The 25,610-nt window shown below is 42.0% G+C and overlaps 1 protein-coding gene across 1 annotated transcript in view; it reads left to right on the top strand.

Annotated features, from left to right (window-relative positions):
• EPG5 (ectopic P-granules 5 autophagy tethering factor) overlaps positions 1 to 25,610 on the top strand; it is a 55,191-nt gene that overhangs the window by 1,139 nt on the left and 28,442 nt on the right. The window contains exons 2-20 of the mRNA XM_054283367.1: positions 2,532 to 3,449; positions 5,594 to 5,837; positions 6,663 to 6,799; positions 7,362 to 7,469; positions 8,444 to 8,517; positions 10,244 to 10,352; positions 10,661 to 10,775; positions 11,273 to 11,423; positions 12,301 to 12,456; positions 12,810 to 12,967; positions 16,449 to 16,603; positions 17,165 to 17,305; positions 17,499 to 17,663; positions 18,918 to 19,040; positions 20,828 to 21,090; positions 22,916 to 23,056; positions 23,455 to 23,599; positions 24,381 to 24,578; positions 25,294 to 25,404. Of these exons, the coding sequence (XP_054139342.1) occupies positions 2,532 to 3,449; positions 5,594 to 5,837; positions 6,663 to 6,799; positions 7,362 to 7,469; positions 8,444 to 8,517; positions 10,244 to 10,352; positions 10,661 to 10,775; positions 11,273 to 11,423; positions 12,301 to 12,456; positions 12,810 to 12,967; positions 16,449 to 16,603; positions 17,165 to 17,305; positions 17,499 to 17,663; positions 18,918 to 19,040; positions 20,828 to 21,090; positions 22,916 to 23,056; positions 23,455 to 23,599; positions 24,381 to 24,578; positions 25,294 to 25,404 (3,612 nt within the window). The remainder of the gene's footprint in view (positions 1 to 2,531; positions 3,450 to 5,593; positions 5,838 to 6,662; positions 6,800 to 7,361; positions 7,470 to 8,443; positions 8,518 to 10,243; positions 10,353 to 10,660; positions 10,776 to 11,272; positions 11,424 to 12,300; positions 12,457 to 12,809; positions 12,968 to 16,448; positions 16,604 to 17,164; positions 17,306 to 17,498; positions 17,664 to 18,917; positions 19,041 to 20,827; positions 21,091 to 22,915; positions 23,057 to 23,454; positions 23,600 to 24,380; positions 24,579 to 25,293; positions 25,405 to 25,610) is intronic.

Genomic DNA, 25,610 nt, shown 5'->3' with positions numbered 1-25,610 from the left:
AAAGTGGAAATGTTTTCCTTGGTTCCTTGACCTCTTTCTTTTTGTCCCTGTGGACAACCATATAGAGCAAGGACATTGAAGTCATGACTGTCAGAGCTCTTTGAAAACACTGAATTAATCGACCAGTGTTCTGCAAAACCAGAGTTAAATCTGAGTGCCAAGTGTGGGTGTGCTTCCTGAAGGGAAGGCAAGTAAAGATTGCAGGGAAAAGCAATCCCGGAAGAATTACTGTGTTGTTGTTTTGGTTTTGGTTCAGCCCCCTGTCGTGTGCAAGGCAGTCAGACCTTCAGATGCTGCCTAGGAGAATCGGTTCCCTGCAGGAAGGTGGTGAGTCATGGATGACACTGCTGTTTCATTAAGGACATGTGTGTGGTGACTGCAGTCTTTAGCCATCCCTTGCAGGTGAAATTCACTGAGAAACAATTCACTGGAGGTGTCACATGTGAGAGCCCTGAATTCTCCAGTGCTGCACACGACCCATTTCTGGTATTTCTGTTGCTATTACTGTGCTCACCTCTGTTAATACCCAGGCGTGCCTGAGGATGCAGTTTGCAGGTCAGTCACATTGAGGACTTTTCCATTCCCATGCCACAGGAAAAGCTGTAAGGCAATCCTCTGAAAAGCTGGAATTCTTGTGAGCTGAGAGAAAGGCTGGCTCAGCTGCAGAGCTGCCAAGTGGTGGAGTGGAGCCCAGGGCTTCCTGACAATGGTAGCCCCAAAGTTGAACTTGTGCAGCATCGGGCATGGGGCAAGGCTGAGGAGCAGCTGCCATTTTCCCATCCCTGGGAGTGTTCCAGGCCAGGTTGGATGGGGCTTGGAGTGACCTGGTCCAGTGGAAGTGTCCCTGCCTATGGAAAGGTTGGAATGAGATGGTCTTCAAGGTCCCTTAAAGCCGAACCATTCTGGGGTTCTTTCATATGTGGCTTAAGCAGAATTTTCCTCTGTGTTAGTTCAGAACTTGATTGCTGTCATTCTTTTTCAGATGAAATCTCTTTCAACAATTGTGCTGTTTATTTTACCTAGGAGAGTGAGAACTGAAAGGCACATCATAAATTTTAAAAAAGAGCTGTGTCTGGCAGGGATGCAGGGTGATACTGAGAGATAAAGGGAGTTTATTCTGTATGAGGAGTGCAAGAGGAAACGTTGAGATTGTAGAGGGGAGAGGACCAGCATGTGTTTGTGTGAAATATGTGGATCAATACACTGAACAAATATGATTTAGTGATACAGTATCCTGTGGACATTATTGACTTTGAGGTAATTGTCAGGAGATGCTTATTATGACAAGTCCTGGCTTACAGAATTGCATTGATGTATTTTTAGCCTCTCACCTGCAGCTTTAGGTAGTGAGTCAGAGCTGTTTTATGATCAGAAGTGTTTACAGCTTTTAATACACCAGAAAACAGTATGAAGCCCAAGCCAGAGTAATTCCTTTTTTTTTATAAAGGACCTATGACCATATGTTCAGAGTAAAATTAGCCTTGAGATCAAGGTGTTCTTGATCAATAGTGCCTTGATTTGGGCTGTTTTCATTTGTGCTTTCTCTTAAGGCAAAAACATACAGATGTTTAGTAAAATTATATGTGATAGTGCAAGCAAGTTTCCCGAACTGTAGTCTTTTTCCTATTATTATTTCCCCAAAATTAAAAGCTTGTACTCATTTCACCTGTGTTCATTGTTACATTATCTGGGTCATCCAAAAGTGGGGCACTGTGACCTAACTCCTCAGTTTTGCTCCTAATAAAGTGCTAGATCTACACAATTTACAGATTGGCTAATCACTGTGCCAATGAATTTGCAAATGATTTACAGATTATCAAAATCTTAGTTCATTTCCTATGCTGTGTTTTTGGAAAGGAAGTTAATCTACACTTTAGATTAGATTTATGGGAATTGTTGAGCCTCAAACTAATTGTGATTTTAAATTGATTAACAGTTCTGATGGCACTGTTAAGTTTTTCTATGTCTTCAATGTGTTTTGCCTGCTGAAAAAATGTATTTCAGTAATTGTTCAGATGTTGCCATGGTTTTAGAATGTAGCTAAGGGTTACATTCCAGACTTGCTTTGTTCGGAAATTACGGTTTTGAAAATATTTTTGCAGTCACTAAAATATTATGTAAAACTTAAGATGGATCTGGATCACAGAGTAATTTCTTTTTCTTTTTTTTTCCTGTCAATAGGTGAAATTGAGTAACTCTTCTTAGGTGTCAGGGACCTGTTGTGTTGATTGTTTTCTGTGTTGATGAAACAGTCTGTCCTGTGATATTTATAGATTTTTGCTTAGAAATGTTGAAGCCTTGTGCAAGAGCACAAAACCACACAGTGGTAGACAGTCTTCATAGGGCAGCTAAAGAGCAGGGATTTGTTTGGTATATTTATTTTTATCTTTAATATTATGAAAATTAATATGTTAAAAAAGGCTTTTGGAGTCATAATGGTGACAAATACTACTTCTGGTGTTGGTGGGATTTGGGATGCAAGATGAAGGGATTCACTTGGTAGTGACACTGTTAATTTTTTGTTTTCTTAGGAAAAAAAGAAAAGAAGTAATGAGGAGTCCCAGGTACAAGAGCCTGATGATGTTTTCCTGCCTCCTGTGGCAGAAGGGTCTTCTCAAGCCAGGAGAGTGCAAGTGGAACATCCTGCAGAATTCACAGAAATTCAGCTCAGAGATGAAGTAGAAAATAGAAGAACTGTAACTGATGTGTCTGACACCCCTCAAAATCATTTATCCTCAGCAAGTGAAGGGGCTCTGGCAGTGGCTCTGGAGCCTCCCAAAGATGCAGAAGAGGTCAAAGCTGATGCTTCCCAGGAGGAATGTGTGGAGGCCGTGGAGAAGAGCAAGTTGGACAAACCTCAGAGCCCTGTGGAGGCAGGTGCTAGTGCATCTAGAAATTCTGACTTATTGAGTACTACCTTTCAGTCCAGTACTGCTCCCCCTCTGTCAGTGATGGGCTTTGTGCAGGGCAGAAGAGCTGAAAACCGACCAGACTTCAGAGATCCTCTCTGCTGCTCTTCAGAGAAGCTTCCCCCCAGCACGTCCCAGCGCCCCGAGAAGTGCAAGGCGCGCGTTCCGCGGCCGGTGTACCCAGACCTGTCCCTGGAGCTGTCCTACGAGAAGCCCACCATCATGGCAGTGAAGCCCCTGCTGCACCACGAGAGGCTGTACCCAGAGCTGCCCTCCGAGCCGGAGCTGGTGCCTTTCACCAGGGAGCAGCTGAAGATCTTTGAGCCCTGCTCCTGGCTGGAGAACGTCGACTCCTACGCCGAGGAGTTCGAGAGCGTGGCTCACCAGGACAGGCACGAGTTCTACGAGCTGCTCCTGAACTACATGCGCTGCAGGAAGCAGCTGCTCTTGGCTGAGGCAGAGCTGCAGGCCATGGCAACAGACTGCCAAAATGTGAAGGGGAGATTATGGACTTTCAAGGAACAGCAGAAAACTGTGCAGGTGCTGTTGCTGAAGCTGCTTTTGAGCCCATATCATTTGGAAGTTAACTTTACTTGCCAGATTTATCGTAGTTGAGGTGTTTTGTTGTAAAAGAATCACAGAATGTTAAGAGTGGGGGGGGGGGGGGGGACTTAAAAATCGTCTAATTCCAACCCTGCTTTCTATGGGCAGGAACACCTCACACTAGACCAGGTTGTTCAAGGCCTTGTCCAACCTGGCTTTGAGCACTGCCAGGATTGGGGCAACCTTCCTGGGCTGCCTGTGCCAGTGTCTCACTACACCCACGGTAAAGGGTTTTTTTTCTTAACAACTAGCCTAAATTACTCCTTGTTTCAGTTTAATCCCTTTAGTCCTTGTCCTGTTAACTGCAGTTCCTGATGAGGAATCACTGTCCAGCTTCCCTGTAAGCCCCTTCCAGATACTGGAAGGTGCTGTGATGTCTCTATGCTCCTCCAGACTGAACAACCCCACCTTTCTCAGCCTGTCTTCATAGGGAAGGTGCTCCAGTCCTCTTACCAACTTCTGTGCTTCCTCTGGACTTCCTCTGGCTCTGGAGTTCCATGTCCAGAGATTATTGCCTTTGCTTTCTGTCTCTCCTCTGAGCCCCAGTACTTCAGAATATCATCCTCTTGAGACTTAAGACAGTTTTTTTGTTTGATTTTTAACCTCTGATGTGTGCAGGGCAGTGGGATATATGTTGGTGATTTCTTCTGGAGTCAGAAAGGATGAGCTGTGTACACCCGGTTCTCTCCGTGGTGTCAGGTGAAGCTTCCCAGCACTCCAGGCAGACCTGGGGGACAGTGGTGCAGTGACTGTAGCACTGATGTCCCATCTGGCCTGCTGCCAAGTATAGGGACAGTTTCCATTGATGTCATTCCTGCTGCAGGGAGCTCGAGTTGTGCTCAGGAGCAGCCCCAACTCAGAGGGAGCATTAGGGCTCCCTAATCCACTTGCAGTAACTTGTTCCATAAGTGTAGCTGTGGTTTTTCTTACCTCCAGAATGGGCATGGTACTCTGTACCATTTTTGCTTGCAAACCAGGGAGGTCTATGGAGCTCTTTGGGGCACACATCAGAAAAGTTTCCTCCAAACTCCTTCTGTGAGACTTGCCTTTGGAGCTCAGCATTACAGTGGGAGTGAATGAAATTGTTCTGATGCTGTTTATAGCCCACACATCATCAGAATTGTCCAAAGGTGCTCTACACCTATGCATAGGGTAGATTTTACCCTTTCTATGCGTGCAGTTCATCAGAGTTGAGGAACTGAACATACCTGAATTCTTTCCTTTTTCTTGGGGAATAACACTGAGCCTCACTGGATTCTAAGGTTTGCAGTGATCATTTTCTGTACCAAAAGCAATTTTGGCTTCACTCTTGAATCTTCTAATGCCACGATAGAGTTGTGTAAGATTGCTGCTTGCTTTATTTCATCTGAATTCACTATATATTTATTGTGTGTACAGAATAATTACTGTCTTTATACCAATTTAAAATTCTTACTCTACTAATTTAGGAAACACAGGAATGCTTTCAAGGTAAGCTTTCACAGTGCTGGCTCTTGGGAATGTTTCCTTATTGCATAAAAGATTAACAGGAATTTTATTTATTGTAGGAATAGCAAGAATGTTATTTATTGTATTTTTCTTGTGCTGAAGGAGTAGAGATGAGGCAGAGGAAAATATTTTAAACATGCAGTAGGGAATTGCTGCAAATTATTTGTCCTGGGAGTTTGGGAAATATTGATCTCATTCCGGCGAATGTTTTAGCTTTGAAATAGCAGGTCCAAATATGTATGGAAATCTGTAAACGAAGAAGCAGGTGCACTCACTGGGAGTGAGACACCTGGTTTTGTTCACATCTCTCAGTGCTGCAGGCAAGTAACTTCTGGCTGTTTCCAAACCCGAGTTACCAAGGATTCATAAAATATTTTTTCTTCAGAAGTCAAGGATATGAATCTTCAGTGGTTGGCACCTCTCAGATGCACATAGGATATTGCCAAATATTTGTCTTTCCCATTTATGAAATGTCCTCTTTTATGAAAGCCTTGAAATCTGTTTAAGAGAGGGTTATATCATGATTGATTTCAGTTGGGCTGACCCAACAAAATGTCAGAGCTACTGACATAAAATATTTGCTCTCTTTTCAGGGTGTGTGTGCAGATCAGTGCAAGGTGACAGGCCACCACCGCTTCCAGACAGTGGAGCTGAACGAGGGCGTGCTGGGGGAGCTGAAGAAGCTCTTTGAGGCCAAAGCAGAGCACGTGCACCAGACCCTGGCACTGCACTCCTACACCTCGGTGCTGTCCCGCTTGCAGGTGGAGTCCTATGTGTACAGGCTGCTCAGCAGCTCGTCCCTGCTGAGATCCGTGGCCCTGCAGCAGCAGGAACAAGGTGTGTTTGCTGTGTTCCCAGTCCTGCTCAGGGTGCCAGCACCTCGTGTGTGGCTGGAGTTTTGGACTCTTGTGGTGGAATTTGTGTACTGTAGTTTCCCCCCTGTTACGAAAAGCTGTTGGTCTTATGTAGGGATCAGTGAAACTTTATTCTCGCAGGAAAATGTCCAATTGTCTTGACTTTATCACCTGGGCAGTAAAAGCTGAATGCAGAAGTTCTGCTGTCTGAGCTGCAGACTGACACTGATTACTGTACAGAAACATTGTGTGGATGGACACCTAAATTCCCAATATTTTGTTGTCCGAGGCAATATCTGATACAGTTCTTTTTCCCAATTCTAAAATGAGCTGGTTATTTTTCCTACTTTACTTGCTCTTGGAAGGCCTTTTGAAATCTTAAGCTCTTAATATTTAGAATTATCTTTTTGGTTTTCATCCTGAGTGTTTTGTTTGAGCTTGTGCCAATATAATCTTTTAGTTAAGTATTTCTTCTCCTCCTGGTTCAGATATTTTTCTTTCTTATTGCTCCTCCCTTTGCGCTCCACCTCTCAGATAGTTTATGTGCATGGTAAATGGTTCTTAAAAAGCTGATGTTGGGGAAGGCCTTTTGTGAGAATAACCACAGTATATTCTTCTTATAATTAGTGTCCAGAGCTTAATTACAAGATTAAACAAAATGGTCTTAAGTATTCTCTCCTGACAGATTTAGTGTTGAAATGTCTTGGTGTATGCACATGCAGAGACCAGTTTTATGTCCAGCCCCAAACCCATTTTTCATGCTGCTACTTTTTCTCAAAGCTTCATTAATTCTGTTTTTAATTTGCAGTTTCAAAGCAGTCAGAAAATCTCTCTTCAGACCTGAGCCATCTGAAGGAATGTATCAGTGTCCTTTTCAGCTTCACTCGCAGGGTTATTGAAGATCCTCAGTTTCACAGTGACCTTCTCATGTGGCTGCAGAGACTGGTGAGGGAGTAGGCATGGATATATCTGATCCAACACACAGGATGAATTCAGGAATAATTTCTGGAAGTGTCACTGTTTCGCTTCCTGTCTTGTGGGCAATGTTTTTTTTGATGGGGTTTGTTCTATTTGAGGAACAGAATCTCTTAGCAGATCTTTAGAATTGATTCCCTTGTCTGAAAAAATCAAGTAGCATTAGTGGGGATTGGCACTTGAGCAGCCAACACTACTCACAGTGAAGTTAATAATACTCATTGTGCTTTCACTTATTTTGAAATTAGAGCTGTTCAGACTTGCCATGTTGGAGAAACCTTTGTTCCTGCCAATTTCTAAATGAATTAGATTTCAATGCAGTTGTAGAAAAAATAGTTACTTAACGCCAAAAAAATGGTTTGTGGCTCATAAGGCAAGCAAACAGATTTTAAATATTGTTCTCCTGTAACGTGCTCTGAAAATGCAGGTTTGTTAGAAAGGGTGAGAAATGAACAATATTACTCTCGTTAGCAAGACTGTGAGGAAATGAACTTCAGGGTTATTTAGCTGATTTCAATACACTTCCCTGTAGGTGTCTGTGCTGCAGAGAATTGGCTGTCCAGGTGACCATCTCTTCCTCTTCAACCACATCCTTCGGTGTCCAGCTGGCATCAGCGAGTGGGCTTGTCCATTCATCCAGGTGTGAATGTTTAATTCTTTACTGCCAGCAGGTTGGAGTGGGACTGGCCTGGGTAGGGGAGGAGAGTGTCTTGTGCCTGCTTAATCCCTCATGACTGCCTTTCCAGATGCGTGCAATCATGGTGGCATGGAGAGGTTTGTCAGGGAATATGTTTTTCCATGTTAGGACAACCATGTGCAGGTTGACATGGGAACACACTTCACTCTTGACTGGAGAGATTCCATGAAAGGGAGTCAAGGCCTTATGCACCTGGTTTTGGGAGTACTCTCCAAAATGTGGAAGGCATATTTAGACTTCAGCTGTATATAAAAAGTGAGATTGGAGTCAGCTCTGTGCTGTGTAAGGGATCGGGAGGAACAGATTTTTTTGTATCCTATACATTGAAGTGGGACTGGTTTCCATGGAAAGTTCAGGGACAAAAGAAAGAGTTCACTTTGTCTAGGTCAGATGGATTGTGGATATCCAAAGGCCCCAGGGTGTTTTTCAAAGAACATATTTGCCCTTCTATGAGGAGAAAACATTGGAATCTAGTTACAGGAAAATTTAACTAAAAGGAAAGGCAAACAATGCAATAGAAGTATAGAATAGAATAAATTAGCTTGGGAAAGACCCTTAATGCCATTGAGTCCAATTAACCTAATGTGGTAGGATTTTATCTTCCCCTGTGCTCAGTGTCTGAATTACCCCTGGTGCCCAGACCTACATGTGGCACAAAGAGAGAGGTTGTCTTTTATTTTGTGCAGCTTTTGATCTGGGCTTTTCCCCTCCCACCCCTCCTTTAATTTTTCTAAGTAATTCTTTTGGACAAGTCACAATATTTTGCCATGGCAATACTTTGTCCAGGGTGTGGATGCTGTCATTTATGGATTCTTCTAAGTCTTAACAAAAAGCTAATGAGAAATGTGAATTCTCTGCTGAGAATAATTTGCCTTTTGCTTATTTACATTTACTCAGATTTTTGCATTTAATTTCAGATCAAAGTCTTGGGTAACCCATCCGGTGTCTTTCATTTCATGCAATCTCTTGCCTTGCTTATGTCTCCTGTCAAGTAAGTATGAACATGATTTTATAAATATGTTCTGATTATTTTAGAGTAGAAAACACAGCATACAATCTACTTGTGAAAGTATGAAAGTTCATTGCAGGCAAAGTCATAAAAGTGGGCACAAATAGATTCACAGTTTAAATCAAGGTCTTTCTACTCATTCATCTTAAAATTCAGCCTTGGCAGTACCTCCTTTTGCTGTACACAGTATGATGCAGCTTTCTTTCAGCTGTGAAATAGCTGTGAAGACTGACAAACCCACACATTTTGTTACTGTGGCTTCTGAAATGTCTCTTGCTTTGCTGAGAACTGAAAAAACTGCGGCCTGTTTTTTATACTGTCTCCTCTTTTTATACTCTCTGCTGCAATAGAATCCCCCGAGTAAAGGTGTTGAGATGGTGTACACACTGATTGGGCATCTTGATATATTTTTTATCCTTTTAAAAAAAATTCTAAAAAAATCTAGTAGGAATGTGGTGCTTGGAGAAGGTAGTTAATGAAATCAGTCACAAGTGAAAGCAGTTATGTTCTCCAGATAAAATACATAATTTGCCTCTCCCTCTGCCCAAATTTTGAGGTCAAAGAATCAAACTGGGTATTTAGGATTGTCGCTGTGATCTTGATAGCTTGGGTTTGAGTTAAGTGGGAGTCTTGTTATTGAAAGCTGTTAATTTAAAGGGTTTCATTTTTACATTTAATTTCTAGAACTGCCTGGGAAAACCAGTGTATCCTGAGGGAATGTGTGTTGCCAGTGCCTTTTGATACTTGTGTTTGTAACAAAGGCCAACTTAATGTGCCTGGGATGCTGCTTTAAAGGCTGATACCAGAGCTCAGAGCCTCCACAGGGTCTGCTCTTACTGGTAAAAGAGCTGAGGCTTATCTGTTACAGCTCCTGCATGTCAGGAACCAGGTTATCCTAGAGTAATTTACAATCACAGGATTGTTTAGGCTGGAAAACACCTTTATGGTTGTTGAGTCCAACCCAGAGCCACTGTGTCCACTGCTGAGCCATGTGTCCTCTGGTGCCACATCCACAAGCCTTCTGAACACTTCAAGAGATGTTGACTCCTCCACTGCCCCAAACAGTCTGTTGCAGTGCCTGAACAAGTTTCCATGAAAAATTTTTCCCTAATACCTAATCCAAACCTCCTCTAGTGCAATTTGAGGCTGTTTATGCTCCTGTCATTTGTAACTTGGGAGCAGAGTTTGACTCCCCCACAGCTGTCCCCAGGGGAACACTGCACTCCTGTCAGGAGCTGTGCAGAGCCACAAGGGCCCCCCTGAGCCTCCTTTGCTCCAGGCTCAGCCCCTTCCCAGCTCCCTCAGCCTCTCCTGGGGCTCCAGCCCCTTCCCAGCTCCGTTCCCTGCCCTGGACACGCTCCAGCCCCTCGGTGTCTCTCTTGTGCTGAGGGCCCAGAGCTGTCCCCAGCACTGGAGCTGCCTCAGCAGCGCCGGCACAGGGACAGGCCCTGCCCTGGGGCTGGGTCACAGCGTGGCTGGGACAGCCCAGGGGCCATTGGCCTCCTGCCCCTCTGGGCACCCTGGGCTCGTGTCCAGCCCCTGGCACCAGCACCCCCAGGGCCTTCTCTGCCAGGCATTTTTCTGCTTTACCTGCTAAATTCTTCCTCTTGCATCTGGATTTTTAATATCTTCCCTTAACTGAAAGGTTATTAAATTCAGAATTTTTAGTTTTCTAATTTTTTACCCTTGATTTTTCACTTTAAACCAGAAATCGTGTGGACTTCATGTGCCATATGAAACCAAGTGAAAGGAAAAGTTCCTCTTCTTCTGGGAAGGAATCTGGGAACTGGACTCTGGTAGATGAAGGAGGAGAAGAGGTACAGAAGATGACTTCTTTTGTTTCTCTTTGTTTTGTCCTTTATGCTTTTGTTCAAGCTTTATCTTCGTAAAATGAGTGAAGAAAATCTGACTTGTTAAGTTAAAAAGCATGATTTGAATTTGCTTCTATTTTAGTCTCATTTATCTCTGTGGTATAACTAAAGTGGAGCTTCCAGTAATGAGTATTAGCAGAGAGAATTCAAATATTTCAGTTGCTCCTATCAAAACTATAAATTAGTACAATAGTGAAGCCCTTTACTACTGGTTTTACTGTAGAGATACTGAAGATACCTGTATTTATCTATAGGATGAGGATCCTGAAACAAGCTGGATTCTGCTCTTGGAAGATGACTTGATTGCTCTGTTGTCACAGTTCCCATTTCACGAGCTCTTTCAGCAGTTCCTCGGGTTTACATCTGAAGGTAAATCACTTGCCAGAGAGTTATTCTTCATTTTGCTTATGCTAATTATATTAATGACTGCCACTGCCAAGAGTGCTACTGTATTGTGAAACTCTCTGAGAAAAATAATAATGAACCTGTGCAGCAGCTTGCAGGCTAAAGAGATGAGAGGGAAGTATATGCCATGTGTATGGGATAAATAGAAATGTCATAGCAATATGCAAAACATTGGAGTCTTTTCCCTTAGTTTGGGTTTGGATGTCAGTTAACTCCCCAAAGTACTTTCAGAGCTATTTTTCCCCCTCACCTCTTAGTTGTAATTGCTTGCCAGAGGTCTTATTACCTGCATAGTTTATTTGCACTTTTGTACTTAGCAGGTATTTATTGTTAATTTAATAAACAAAGCATACATTCCAGTTCACAATATGGTGAATTGTTGCTTTGAGTGCTTGTTAAGTAACTTAAAAATCCAGAATTCACCATTTTTTTGGACACTTATTTTTGTGTCTCTGTCTTAGGTGCTTATTTTCCTGAAAAAACATCTCCCCAGAAGATGATGAAGATTTTTGCCTTTGCAAACTCCTTAGTGGAACTTTTGTCTGTGGGATTAGAAACGTTTAACAGAGCACGGTACCGGCAGTTTGTGAAGAGAATTGGTCAGCTCATCAAGTAAGAGATTTTTTTTCTCTGTGGAGTGATTTAGTCCATTTTATACATACATTAGATATTCAGAGCTGCTGAAAAATCCCCAGAACCAACCATAAAACAAACAAAAAACCCCAAACCCCACCCAAATGGTTCTCAGGTAGGTTTTGCTCTGACATTTGGTCAGTTCAGCATTAGCCAGTCTGGGAATCTGAAATGGAGAATTGCAAAATCTAAAGATGCTTTGCGTACAGAGGAGCCAGGTAAGCTGTGGGACATGAGACTGATATATTAGTGATGTTGTTAGGCTTGTATTGTATACTCAATGAAACCCAACACACAGGAATTCCTTCAATTTCTCCTATCTAAAACCAATGTTACTGCTTTATTTCCTTTATTACTCAGATTTGTTTTGGGGTTTTTAATTTGCTTCCTGCAAATTGTCCTATTGTTGCAGTAATGTATTTGAAGCCTAAATCCTGCTCTTTATTTTTAAATCTCTAGCATTTACTCTACATGGCTTCTATGAGTGTATTCTCAAGGGGGAATACAATCAAATCAGAATCAAAATCCATCTTTTCCTTTGTGTTATGGAGGCAGTAGCTTTCCCAGTGTAATTATTCCCATATGACCTTTCTGCCATTTCATCCTGTACAGTTACCTTAAGGCTCCAAAGGTCACACAGAACAGAATATTGTGCCTTGTGAGCTTGCAAAACCAAGGAAAGAGAACACAGAAATTTGACTGATACAATTTATATAGAAAGCTCCAGAACCCAGAAGGCAAAATGTTGGACATGTCTCTTGTGGCTAGACTCTAATCTGGTTGCCCTTGTCTGTGTTTTCCTGTGATGGTGACATACTTAATGATCCTTCTTTGCCTTGTTTGCTCTGCTGTGTAGGATGACACTGTGTCATGTGAGTGACCACTGGGCCCAGTATGTTAGTGGCAATAAACAATATGGATCAGTAGAACACCCCTACTCTGTGGAAAAATTGCAGCTGGAGTTTGATGAGCTGTTTTTTAGAGCTGTTCTACATGTTCTGAAGGCAAAAAGGTGGGTAATGTCTTCACTGGCTTAGTTTTGGAGGAGTTGAATACTTGAAACTGGGACTTGGACTAGCTTTAAATACTTAATTGTTTAAATAAGACTGAAATAAGTAGGATTTTTCAGTGCATTGGTAGCATCAAGGTGGGGAGGAAGTAGGCCATGAATTGTAGCACCTGACAGAAGCTCTGAAATCTTGGTCAGTTCACAGTGAGGTTGGCTCAGAATCTGAAGTGCTAATACACATCCTCACATTCCTAATTCTGCTACATAGCAGAGGTGTGGGCCAGAGATGTCTCCTTTGCAAATGCTGGGATTTATCAGGATGGAGCTGTTCCTAAGTGCCTCTTCAAATCCAACAGGTTGGGAGTCTGGCTGTTCATGTCTGAGATGCCTTATGGAACCTTGTCCAGCAGCATGCTTTGGAGGCTCTTCTTTGTCATGCACTGTGCTGAGAACGAGCACCTGGAGCAGCTCTGCTCTACTCTTCAACCTGCTGACTACAAGCAGAGACTCAAAGGTAAAATTCCCCCACACAGAACCAATTCTAATCCATTCAGCTGCTGCTGCATCAACTGTGGGTTTAACTCTTTGCAGCTGCATTGTTAAATGCACCCTTGGCAGCATGACTGGTCCAGTGGCTGCTGAAATGTCTTGGGCAGTTCATGGTTTTCCAGTACCTGTTTGCCCAAATTGTCATTTAACAGCAACTGATAGATTTACTGTCCTGGTTTTCTCTGTGGCTGCCTCAGAGCTGCAAGAGTGACATGCAGGAGGTACCTCTTGTGTAATCTTGTATGACTTCCCATCTTGACCTTCAACAGTATTTGGAGGGTGAGGCTTAAATCCTAAAGTACAGACTTCTGTGTCACTTAGGGTTGTGTGGCAATTTTTTAAATTTGTTGGGTTTTTTTTTGGTTTTTTTTTGGTGACTAACTGTTGAGCTGCTGATAGTTTTAGAGTCCTCCTCTTTTACTAATTTTGGCTTTAGTAACTCACATTGTGGGAGACTGTTTATCATCCTCACCTACATTTCCTTTATCTCAAGCCTTCTTTTCATGCATTTCTTGTCCTCATCGCACACTTTATTTTTATTTCCTCTTGACTTTTGTCCCATGTTGAGCTGCACAGTGAACGTGGTGTCTTCAGCCATAGCAGAACTATTTAGAGGCCAGCTGGAATGCTAGTTTCCCTCTGCTGCTGCATTCATGGATAATATTTCAGGACTTGATTGACAGGGGGCCAGGTAAACAAACAGTTTACTGCTCCCTGCTTTACGCCTTCTTTGCTGCCTTCAGGGAGAGCAGATCTCATTTTTGTCTGTTTTACTTCTCAGCTGGCTGGTATCCCAGGTAGGTGTTACCCCATGTACCCAGTCTTGGTGGAGAAGCAGGAGAAAATGGTGATTCTGAGAGGTTACTGAGTATCTTGACTCTGTGCAATCTCGGTAACATTTAAGGTGATTTACACAGAAAGGGAGAGAGATACCAAGATTGTAGTTGTGTGCACTTGATGAGGTGCTGATCTGATAAGCACTTGCCAGCCAAAACAGTAACTGTTACACTGTGTCAGTAGAACATCTTTATTTTTGGTTTTGCTAGAAAATTTTTACTGTGTCTGTTATGGATTTCAATAAGAAATTTTTTTTAAATATAAGATTTTTTAAAATATAATTATATCTTTTTCAGGCATTGTTTTGCTTCTAACTAACTTTTATGTTTCAAAGTCCCTGGTATGCTGATTCAGGATTTCTTTATCCTCTTCATCCTCCTCAGTGAGTTCTGTCAGCATAATGCTGTTTTCCACCAGTGTCTAGACCTAGACACGGAAATATCAACAATTTTTCCAGTGAAATCCATCTAATCTTCTGAAATATTTTCTTTCAATGAACACTTAACAAATTAATGCTTAATTTCCTGTAATTTGTACCCTGGAAAACCATGACATTAGCATTCTCTTGGTCTTTTAGTGATTTCCTCTCCCAAATTAAGCTTGAGAAAAGGGTGGTGGATCTGGAGGTGGAAGCAAGCCTTTGTAATTGATGGAAACTTTGGGCATCAGGTCCATAGAGGTCGGGAGAAATGCATTTTTGGGATTACCTAAAAATAGAGGCCAGACAAAATTAAGGGAATAAAAAGCAGTTATATTTATTGAAGGGCCTTTAGGTACATTTTGGGCAGACAGTGCCCCCCCAGGGGCTGCACTCTATATATGGACAATGGGTCATGGGTTTTCATATTTTTGTAAGTTTGGTCTGTTTGCAAATTGGGGGTTAATGTTCCAATTGCAGCTTCAGGTAATGAAGGCATTTACCACAAGTTTGCTCTCCCCCAATTCACTTTTGTTTACTTTTCTCAGGGTCTGAGGCAGTAAGGTTGATTCCCATAATCCCTTGATTCCCAGGCCTAGAGAGGAATTGTTTTGTCTGATGGAAATGAGAAAGCAGTAGCTAACTTTATATGGAGTTTAGGGTTATACACTAAAGAATTGCAGGATTACAAATACATGAAAAATATAAAAGCTAAAATCCTAAGGCATCAGAAGCATTGTTGCTATTCTAGTGAGTGGCATCCCTGCCCATGGCAGGGATTTTAATCTAGGTAATATTTAATATCCCTTTAATCCAAGGATACTATGATTTTATTTGTCATCACAGTTTCCTTGCTGCCAGTAACAAGGTTTGAGAAGTTTGATTTTTAGGGCATCCTGAACTTGAGTTGTAGTGTGATTAGAGGAAAGGAATAGGGTCACGTACCAAGTTGATGGTGAAGATGCTACTTCTCCACTATGAGAGGACAGGATTTAGGTGGAGTCTCTCTGCTTCCTTTATTTCTTGTCCCCATCTTCAGTCCCAGACTATGGCTTGGTGTGGGTTTGAGGTCAGCGTGGAGCCCACAGCTCACCCCTTCTCCTTCCTCACTGTCACCCTGCTGTGCCTTTAGACGCAATAATGATGTGGTCATTTTTAATGTCCTTCTGCATCATGTTAAAAAAAAAACAAACAAACCCTGAAGTACAAGGGGAAACAGAGTTGTCTGTAACTTCTGTATTAAGGATAAAAAATAGCATTAGGAAATGGAGGTGAGTGGATGAGGCACCCCCTGTTTGCCTGCTGTATCTATCAGCAGTGTAGTTTCTCCTACTGTTTGGAAGAAGCTGTTTTCTGAAATTGCACAATCCTCAAGCATGCTGTTCCATGAGCTGTTTTGCCTGTACAGGCCTGACCTTCTCAGGTTGGAGTACAGTTGCAAAATTCTTGAAAGCCCTTAAAATAGAATGTAACCTAAGTGCAAGTGTTTGATCACAGGCACGCTGAGCACATGCGTGTCCAGGTTAGGGAGCTGTGTGCACAATGGATTTTTTTTTTATGTTCAGCTGCTATGACAAAATCACTGTAAGCAGTGTTTGTTGGCTTGTTGGGGGTCAGAGAAGGCATTTCACTCTCCAAAACTTTTTACAGCTTAAATGCTGCTTCCGGTGCTTGTTTTGCTGCACAGACTCTTATTTCAAGTTGTTTGGAAGAAACAGAAAAAACCAAAACATTTTAAAGCCCTGTACAGGTTCCTTTGTATCATTACCTTCCTGTTGTCCCACACCCTGAGGAATGGAATTGGAATGTTTATTTGCTTTTATTAATATCTCTTCTGGGTTTAAAGAGGAAAGTTGCTTTGAATTTGAGTGAAAATATATCTCAGCCTTCCTGCTTGTGCAGGTTCAGTTCTCTGTTTTCAGAGATGGATTCCAAACAAGTGCATCCAGTGTTTTTCTTGTATTGTATTTTATTGTATTTGGGAAGCTCAGACTGGCCTTTCTTTATAGCTCTTGGGTGTAATCAAGACCTGGGGCTACATACTTGCAGAATTTTTATTTGTAATTGCATGGAATGGTCTCCACAGATCACTTCTCTGGGATTTTGAGTGAATAACTATGTAAATGTTGCTGATGTGTGCCCTACTGCAATTTTACCATGTTTCTTTCACTTGACGTTTTTTTTTTCCTAGATCCAGAGCACCTTGCACAGTTTGAAAAGTATCTCCAGTCAATGAACTGCTCAGAAGAAATTTGTCTGCTCACCACATTTGCTCAGATGGCACAAACCAAACGTGCTGATGTTGATGAGGATTTTATCAAAATCGTTGTTTTGGAGATATATGAGGTGAGTAACGTTACTGGTCCATTCAGGAAAAGAATGAAAATGCTCTTTTTATTTGTAACAGTGGAAGGTGTGAAACTTTCATGGCTTCTGTAGTTTGTTCTTCCATGGAATTAAAAAAGTGCTGCTTTTTAAAAAAGCCATGAATTAAAATTGCCTGAAGTACTTGTTTGTTCTGGGAAAAAGAACAGCTTTTCTGTAAGTGAAGCCAGAATGAAACAAATAAATAAAAATACATTTATTTTGTTTCTTTTTTCTCATGCAGGCCTAACTTGTAGCTCTGGAATTCCTTATGTGGTGTTTTTTCTGTAGTTTTTGGTGGGATTTTTTCTTTTCTGTAATGCCTGTGGCTATGTAGTTCCTGTGTTTAGTTTTGGACATTATCTTGGCAGTGTGACACAGAACTTTCCTGGTCTTCTAGGGCAATCAGTTTCACTTTCCATATGGGCATTTATCAACTTTGTCTGTGGTGCCCAAGAGCAATTTGTTTTCCAAAAGACATTTTATTTCCATGTTAGTGGAGGTCAGCCAGAAGCAATAACTTCTCCCTGCTCATCTTCTCAGGTGTCCTATGTTAGTCTTTCCACAAGGGAGACGTTCTCCAAGGTTGGTCGGGAACTCTTGGGAGCCATTGCCAGCATCCACACACAGATCATTTCTGTGCTGCTGGATCGGATTAGAGAGACCATTGAGAAGGTGGGGATGGTAAGTGCTGATGTCTATAATTTAAATAATTTAAATCAGACACCCAGTTAAACCTAGAGGCCATACCAGGTTGTTATGAATGGATGTGTTAAAGAGCTCTCTGTGTGGTTTTTGATCATACCTCCCTTTGAGATAGCTGATTACTGTTGTGTGCTGAGTACTGATGTGCACTTTTTGCTCTCTTTCCTCAAAGGTTTCTTTATATCTGTTTAAAGAACTGCCCCTGTACCTGTGGAAGCCTTCTTCATCCGAGATAGCCCTGATCCGTGACTGGTTGTTAAATTACAGCCTGACAGCAGTGGAGAATAAACTGGCTTGCATTATCTTGGAAGGGCTGAACTGGGGACTTGGTGAGCATGTAGGTATTGAGAACAGGAGCCTTGAACCTTCTCACCTTTTCAGAGCAAAAGTTTAACTCAACTGGGGAGTAGAGCAGAATTTGGAAACCATTAATTGCATGCTTTTTATGTTATGTCTGTACACCTAATGGCACAAAATGGGAATGTCATAATAACTTTATAACACTGAAGCCTGAAGATTTGCTTGTGCTGCTTCTTATAGTGCTGCAGCTGAGTTTAAAAGAGATATTTAAGCAGGGATTTTTCCCTCTCCAAAGGAGGAAATAGCTGACAGGACAATTTTTTATGAATCACATGATTTAAATGCTTTTAGCATTTTAAAAAGCAATGCATTTTAAAAGCAAATGCTTTTAGCAGAAATAGAGGACTCTGCCAAAAATGTTGAGGAAACTGGTGTGACTGTAGTTTGCATCCAGTTGGTATCTAGGTGTGTTTTTCACTGTGCAAGAAAAATAATGATTGAAATGAGACACATTTCAAAACTCTGAGCATCATTTAAATGATGGGGAAATATTCCATAATATTAGCTTGCTCCAAGAGCTTTGTGAGTTCAGGATATAATTGAGAGTGAATGCTATTTCAGAGAAAAACAGGAATAGATTGGGGAAATAATGTTGCCTGTGCTCAGTGATTTAGTTCAGCATTGCATTCTGTGCATTTGGTCATGCTGAACTCTTCTCTTTGCCTTGTTGATGGTTGTACATGACTATGGACTCACTTTTTTCTCCCTCTTTCTTGTAGACATGTAAATAAAAATGAATGTTAGGGAAAATTACTAGAATTCTTTGTTGTGCAATAGCAGTGCCATTTCTGTACCCTTTGATGTGGGGAAAAATGGCTCTTTAATGTGGCAATTGATAGAGGAATTGCTGTGTTTTCATACAAAAAACATGGTGATGGGATTTGGTTTTGTTTTTAAAGGCAAGATTTCAAGTGTCTGTATTATCTAATTTAAAATAGCATCTATGGATTTTTGGATTAATTATCATATGTTCATAAAATGCATGTGGAAAGTGAATGTTATGATGCCTTTAAAAAAAAATAATCTAGTTGTTGGGGTTTGTATGGCCCAGTGTGAGCCTAGTACTCTTTAACACTGAGCTGAATTTTTTCACTGGGGAAAATGTTTGCCTTGATATTGCAATAATTAATTTGAACAGCCAGAAAACTTATTTCTCTGTGATGCAGCTGTGTGTAAAGCTGTAGAGACCTCTTAAATGACTCAAGGTTTTGTGTTCTGACACTGTTTTTAGCAGAATACTCTTCACCTGGATCCAGCTGTCCATTCTGAAGTTGCACTGATGGTCCTGGAAGCGTATCAGAAATATCTCTCCCAAAAACCATATGCTGGGCTGCTTTCTGAAAGCATAAAACAGGTATCCTTTCTTCTTACTTACAAGGAGTAACTTATGGATGGCTGTAAATGGGAAAAGCTGCAGGGCAAGACCTTGTTTTCACTTTTTTTTCCTTCTTTTTAAAAGTTATTCTTTATCCAACTGCAATTTTGTAACGTGCCAACGCTCACTGTAGTCTGCCCCCACAGAGCTGTTTGAAAATTCTGATAGGCTTCTGTTGAGCATCTGTGTGACAATGACAGAATCATAGAATGGTTTGGGTAGAAGGGACCTTAAAGCTCATCCAGTGCCACCCCTGCCATGGGCAGGGACACCTCTCACTGTCCCAGGCTGCTCCCAGCCCCATCCAGCCTGGCCTGGGGCACTGCCAGGGATCCAGGGGCAGCCACAGCTGGTCTCAGAAACCTGTGCCAGGGCCTGCCCACCCTCACAGGGAAGAATTTTTTCCTAGAATCTTATCTAAATTTACTCTCTCTCAGGTTGAAGCCATTCCCCCTTGTCCTGTCACTCCATGCTCTTGTCTCTCTCCATCTTTCTTGAAATGGACATTTTAATTTTGACCCGCTTGCACGTTTGTGAGTAGTCACAAACTGCTCCTGCTTTACTCACGCAGAGGTAGACAGTACTTACTATAAAATAGAAAGGCTGTTTCTCATTACTGGTGAGCATAAGAGAACTCACTCCAGCTCTTCTCTTATTTGAAGACCCAAGTGTTAATCCCTTTTGGAGCTTTTCAGCAGTGGGCAATGTTATGTGACCTGAACACACCACAGACATTTATTAAATTAATTTTACAGCACACTGGATTCAGGAGGGGATAGCTCCAAATTACAGAGTGCAAATGGAGGCATAAAAAGATCAAAGTTAAAAAATCCCTGTGTTGGATATTCAGTCCAAGAGGTTTTGGGGTGGGCTTTGTCTTCTCAGTATTTTTTGTACAGTGCTTTCTCCTCCTCTGTATTTTTCTCCCCAGCCTTTTCTTCCCACACTCCAAATGTTCTTTGTTGTCTCTGCTCTGTTCTGACTTGCTCCTTTGCACTTACCCATGGTTTGTTGTCCTGTGCCAGCCAGATGAGTTCTCTTTTTTAAGCCAGTGTCAGCCCTAGTTGCCACCTGTGCTGGTGAATCTGTCCTGACTTGCATGAGCCCATAACTAGAATTTGAGAGAAAATAGTGCTTAGGTTCTTGTACCCTACTCAGAGAGGATGAAATATCTGCATTGCCTGCCAGCTCTGCTATTTACACTGCTGTCAGAACATGTACATATTTTTTTTCTCCAGAGATTTATAATTCCTTGTGATCTAGACATGGTCTTTGTGACAGTGGGCTCATACACATGTGACTCTGCCTGTCCATATACAGGCTTTTTCCTAAGGAAAGCCTGCCAGGTTTTAGGCTTTTTGTTGACAGATAATACTTTTGCATAGATTTTTCTGTTTCCTTTCACTAGCAGTCTTAGATGTTTTAAACATTATTAAAGGTTGTGCCTGGAGTTTTTTTTCAGTATTAAAATTTAATTCAAGGTCAGTATATAGCTTGAAAAAGTTTAAGCAGACAGTGTAAGTTGATAGACTTTACTTAAAGGGATGGGGGAAAGAGAGGGAGGTAGAAAGTGAGGCCATAGGAAGAGAGTGGTTAGATAAACGACACGGGATGTCTAAAAAATAATTGCTGTTGGTCTACTGCTAGGAGGTTTGGGTTGGAAGGGACCCCAAAGATCACCCAGTTCCAAGGACCAAATCCCAGTCCAGTGCCACACGTGCTGTGCCATGGCTGCGCTTCCTCTCATTGCTGCTGCTCTGTTCCAGGTCTCCTACCTGGCCAGCATCGTTCGCTACGGGGAAACCCCAGAGACCTCCTTCAATCAGTGGGCCTGGAGTTTGGTTCTGAGGCTGAAGCTGCACAGGAACGACCGTGGGGTGCAGCAGAGCGGGCTGGCCGCTGTCCCCGTGTGCGACACCGCGCTGGACGCGGCCGAGTCGGTCACGCTGCACCCCCTGCTCAAGGCTGTCAAGGCAAACGTCCCCATCGGCTGCTACCTGGCACTGGCAATGACCACCCTGGGACACAGGTGAGGCTTTTGGGGTGTTTGCCTCAGGCGGGTGGCCCCAGGGACTGAGCAGCCTCCCTTGTTAACAGCTTTGTGCCTGTTAAAGAGTGAAGGGCTTGTGATGCAAGGCATCGAGCAGCTTGTCGTCTCTCTTAGGAGGAGCTGAGCCTGGGCAGTCTGGAGAAGACGAAAAGGGGATCTTATTAATGCAGACAAACATCTCAAAGGCAGGTGTCCAGAGGATGGTGCTGGACTCTTTTCAGCAAGCAATAGCCACAACTAAAACACAAGCAGTTTCATTCAACATGGGGAGGAACTTATGTATGCTGAGGATAGCAGAGCCCTGGAAAAGCTGCCCACCAAAACAATTACAAATACTAAAAATATTTAGCAGCTGCCCATGGAACTTGGTTCTCCCTCTCTGGAGACATTCCAAACCCACCTGGACTCACTCCTTTGTCTCCTGCTCTGGGTGACCCTGCCTTGGATGGGTTTGGACTGGATAATCTCAAGGTGTTTTTCAACCCCAGCTTTCTGTGATTGTAGTTTCACAGAATCCCAGAATCATTTAGGTTGGGAAAGACCTCCAAGGTCATCGAGTCCAACCTGTGACCAATCCCCACCTTGTCACCCAACCCAGAGCACTGAGTGCCACGTCATTCCTTGGATACCTCCAGGGTTCCCTGGACAGCCAGTTCCAGTGCTTAATAATCCTTCTTTTGTGAAGAAATTATTCTTGAAGTCTTTCAAACAACATGCTATTTCCTTTATTTTGCTAATAGAACTTTTTTTGCCTTCTGGACTTTGGGGTTCAGTCATAAGAAATAATACTGAAAGTGGGATTTAACAGTAATTTGTCTGAACAGGAGTAAGATTGAACCACACTTACTGAAAGGGTTATTGTAGAGGTAATTTCTTTTATCAGGGCAGCACTGCATTCAGAAAGCAGTGAGGAGAAAAAGCCCACTCACTCTGGGAATGGTGGAAAAAAAAACATTGTAAGAGCAGTGAAACTCTTAGCCCTGACTGTGTTCCAACAGAGTCTTTTCCAGTGCTTCCAGCTGGTATGTAAGCTGGTAAGGCTTTTGGATGTAATCAAATGTTCTTGTTTGACATACAGTGCCATACAAAATTTGGTCAATTCTCACCAGAACTCTTTTCCCTGAATCTGTGATCCCTTTAGTTATGTGCTGTGCTATCCAAGATTATCACTAACTTGTTTTCTGTATATATTATTATGTTACTGTTTTAATGAAAAATTATCTGGCCTTTCTTCTCCTTCCCCAAGGAAGCCATTGCTTCATGATGAGTTTATGCCATAGATACTTTAAAGCAGTGGAGTAGTTTGAGACTGATATTAAGGTATTTTGGGTTGAGAGTGGAAATTTTTTTATAATTTTGAGCATGAAATAAAAAACCAAAGAACCTCTTTAGTCTGTTCCTCTGCGCCTTCTCTGTTTGGCCTTTGGCTCTTTTCCCTGGAGAAGGAGGTGAGTTGTCCAAGTTAGGCAAAAATGGTGAGTTTAAAGTGATAAAAACTTGATGAAGACTTCCATCTCTAGTGATTTTTGGAAGATGGGACACTGATCCCCAGAAAGAGATTTGTGAATGAAGGAGATACTTAGTAAATTTGAGAAGGAAATACTTGGCAAACCTGTCAGCTATTGAATGACTCTTACAGCTGAAGAAAAGAACTCTGTATTTAGCTATTTATATTTTCAAAAATAGTGTAAAGTTATGAATATGTTTACATCTCAGTTAATAAAAACTAAATCAACACCTTGTCTCCCTTTCTGCTGATAGTGAATGTGTTTTTCTTAAATTTTTTTATTTTGTTTTCTGACAGCATCGAGAAATTCTGTGCTGAAGGGATCCCTCTTTTGGGTGTACTGGTCCAGTCTAGACATCTGAGAACAGTAGTCCATGTGCTGGACAAAATTTTACCCTTGTTTTACTCTTGCCAGTATTACCTCCTGAAGAATGAACAGTAAGCATTATATGTTCATAATATGTTAATTTTTAAATTTTATCATTTGTTTACCTAATTTATTTACAGTTGCAGTAAAAGTTAATAATAATCTTCTGGTTTAGACACCTGACAGTCTCCCAGACAAATCCTGAGTAAGGTTTGTGTGTTGATGTAGATCAAGAACTGGTATTTAGTCCTGATGAGCTGCCTTGAATTACAGGCTGGTGTGAAATGTTCATACTGTGACTAGTGTATGGCTGAACTGGGGCAATTAAAGCTGCATTCTGGTTGTGAATCAAAGCCTTTCTGTACGTGTCTCACTTGTGCTGTTGAGCTGATTTTAAATTCTCTAGCAGCAGGCTTTCTATTTAATATGGAGTAAGAGGTGTTTTAATTTCGTTTGTTGACATCCCTAGGTTTTTATCTTCTGTGGAACTGTTCCTTCATCTGGACAGTGGAGTCCCCCAAGGGGTGACCCAGCAGGTTACCCATAAAGTAACACAACACTTGACAGGAGTGAACTATGGAGAAAATGTTAAGCTGCTCAGTAGTATGATACAGGTAAGAAGATTATTTAAAAAAGAAAGGGGGGAGAGAGTGTTTAAAACCAAGCTTATTTGACTGAGTTAGTGTTAAAGGATTGAAAGGATACTGAATCTAGCAGTTCAGTCACAGAGTACCCTATATCAAGCATTGGTTGTTGGGTTTGGTTTCTTGAAGTGCTCCTGCTTAAACTTGTCTAAATCTGGCAATGCATGTGACACTAACAACAATATTTACCTTTCAGACTTCTTGGAAAATTCATTTTCCCACACCAGGTCAAAACTGTATAAAAAAGGAAATGTAAAATGCAGCACTCCTTTCTTGTCTGTGTTATTTGAGGAATGCAGCAGAGATATTAATGTTTGCAAGTTCTGCTTTTTACCATTAATTTAGGGGCCCTGGAATGGAAAAAAGTTCTTGAGTTAGGGAGCAGTAGTGTTTTTTTAAATCCAGAGAAGTCAAAACCTTCTAACATAGAGAGGGATAGTGGAAACAGACCTACTCTGGGAAGGCCCTTTGCAGGAACAGCAGCTTGGACTTTGGAAATAGGTGCTGTTTATGCCTGCAGGTGTCCTGCTTAAGGCTTCTGTGTCTGTTTTTGCTGATGGCACAAGATCCTCTGCTCTCCAGGCTTCAGAATCTGCAGAAGTTTGGAGGCTGAAGATGACAAAGCTGTTGTAAATTATTTTAATTTAAGGATAGCCCCTCAGCCTCAAGCAAATCAAACAGTCCTCAGTAAATTCTAAAGCTTTACTCAAAGCTGCAATCTGTTGACCAGTTTTCCCCTTTAATTTGTCAGACTCACATTTTCCTGAGTGACCATCCGAATGGAGTGGGGCCAGCTGCAGTCCTGGAGTTCTGGGTGCAGGTGCTCACCAGCCAGCAGCTGTGGCACAGGGACCGGGCCACGCTCTGCCTGCTGGATGACTTGTGCAAAGCTGCCTTCCAGTACAGCCAGGAGGACTGTGTGCAAAAGCTGCTTTACCAGCAGCACAAGGTAAATAGATAGCTCTGGTGTTTTGCTGTGGCTCTTGGGTGAATGGTCAGCTCATGTGTTGCACAGTCGGATTTTGATGGGAATGAATTTTGCTGAAGTGCAACAAGAACGACTGTGAAGTCCTGGAGTGGTTTGGCTTGGGAGGGACCTTTACAGCCCATCCAGTTCCACTCTCCAGGGACACCTTCCTCTATCCCAGATTGCTCCATGCCCTGTCCAAACTGTTCTTCAGCACTTCCAGGGATGAGGCAGCCACAGTTTCCCTGAGCAGCCAGTCATGATGATGAGTGATTATGAGGTTATCTGATTTTTTTCTGAGTTGCTCAAGAAATTTTTTTTCTGAGTGGGTCAAGATTAATGAAATGTCTAATATTTTAATAATAATGATAATAATTACTACTAAAACCAGTCTGTAACACAGTTTTCATTTCACATGAGTTCTGTTTGTCTCCTTTGCATTTCAAATCTTTGATGGAGTGTTTAGGACGAAAGTGGAGCTCCCTCTCCTGAAAAAGCCAGACACAGTTACTGCAACAGGATTTTTTCACTGAAATAGAAAGTCCAAGCAGGCATTTCAGTGGTGCCTGGCTGAGCTGAGATTGGAAAGTAGCAACAGGCGGTGGGAAGGAACCTGGATAGAAATTGAGTGATCCACCTGTAGCTTCTAAATCACCTGGTCATGAAAAAAACCCAAACGTTTTCTGTTTCTGTGCAGAATGCTTTGGGCTATCACTGTGACAAGGGAATGCTGTCTTCACTGGTCAGCTGGATTGTGGCAGGCAATGTCACACCATCCTTTGTGGAGAGCAGCGCCAACTCCTCTCAGGTGAGCCATGATGGCGTTTAGTGATGGGAAAGCACCGTACTGGTCTAGGGTTTGTTCTGGGCTGTTGTGTTGCTGGTTTTTTTTTTTTTGGTGGGTTTTTTTGCTTAGTTTTGTTTGGGTTTTTTTTTTTTTTTGTGTGTGTGTGTGTGTGGTGTGCTTTTTTTCCTTTTTGGGTGTGGGGTTTTTTTTTTGGGTGTGGTTTTTTT

This window comes from Melozone crissalis, unplaced genomic scaffold (genome assembly GCF_028551555.1).
Source record: "Melozone crissalis strain CALT ecotype California unplaced genomic scaffold, PUWL_Pcris_2 ptg000036l_1, whole genome shotgun sequence".
Taxonomy (NCBI): Eukaryota; Metazoa; Chordata; class Aves; order Passeriformes; family Passerellidae; genus Melozone; species Melozone crissalis.
Note: the sequence above shows the minus strand (reverse complement) of the source record. Positions and strands in the feature narration are given on the sequence as shown.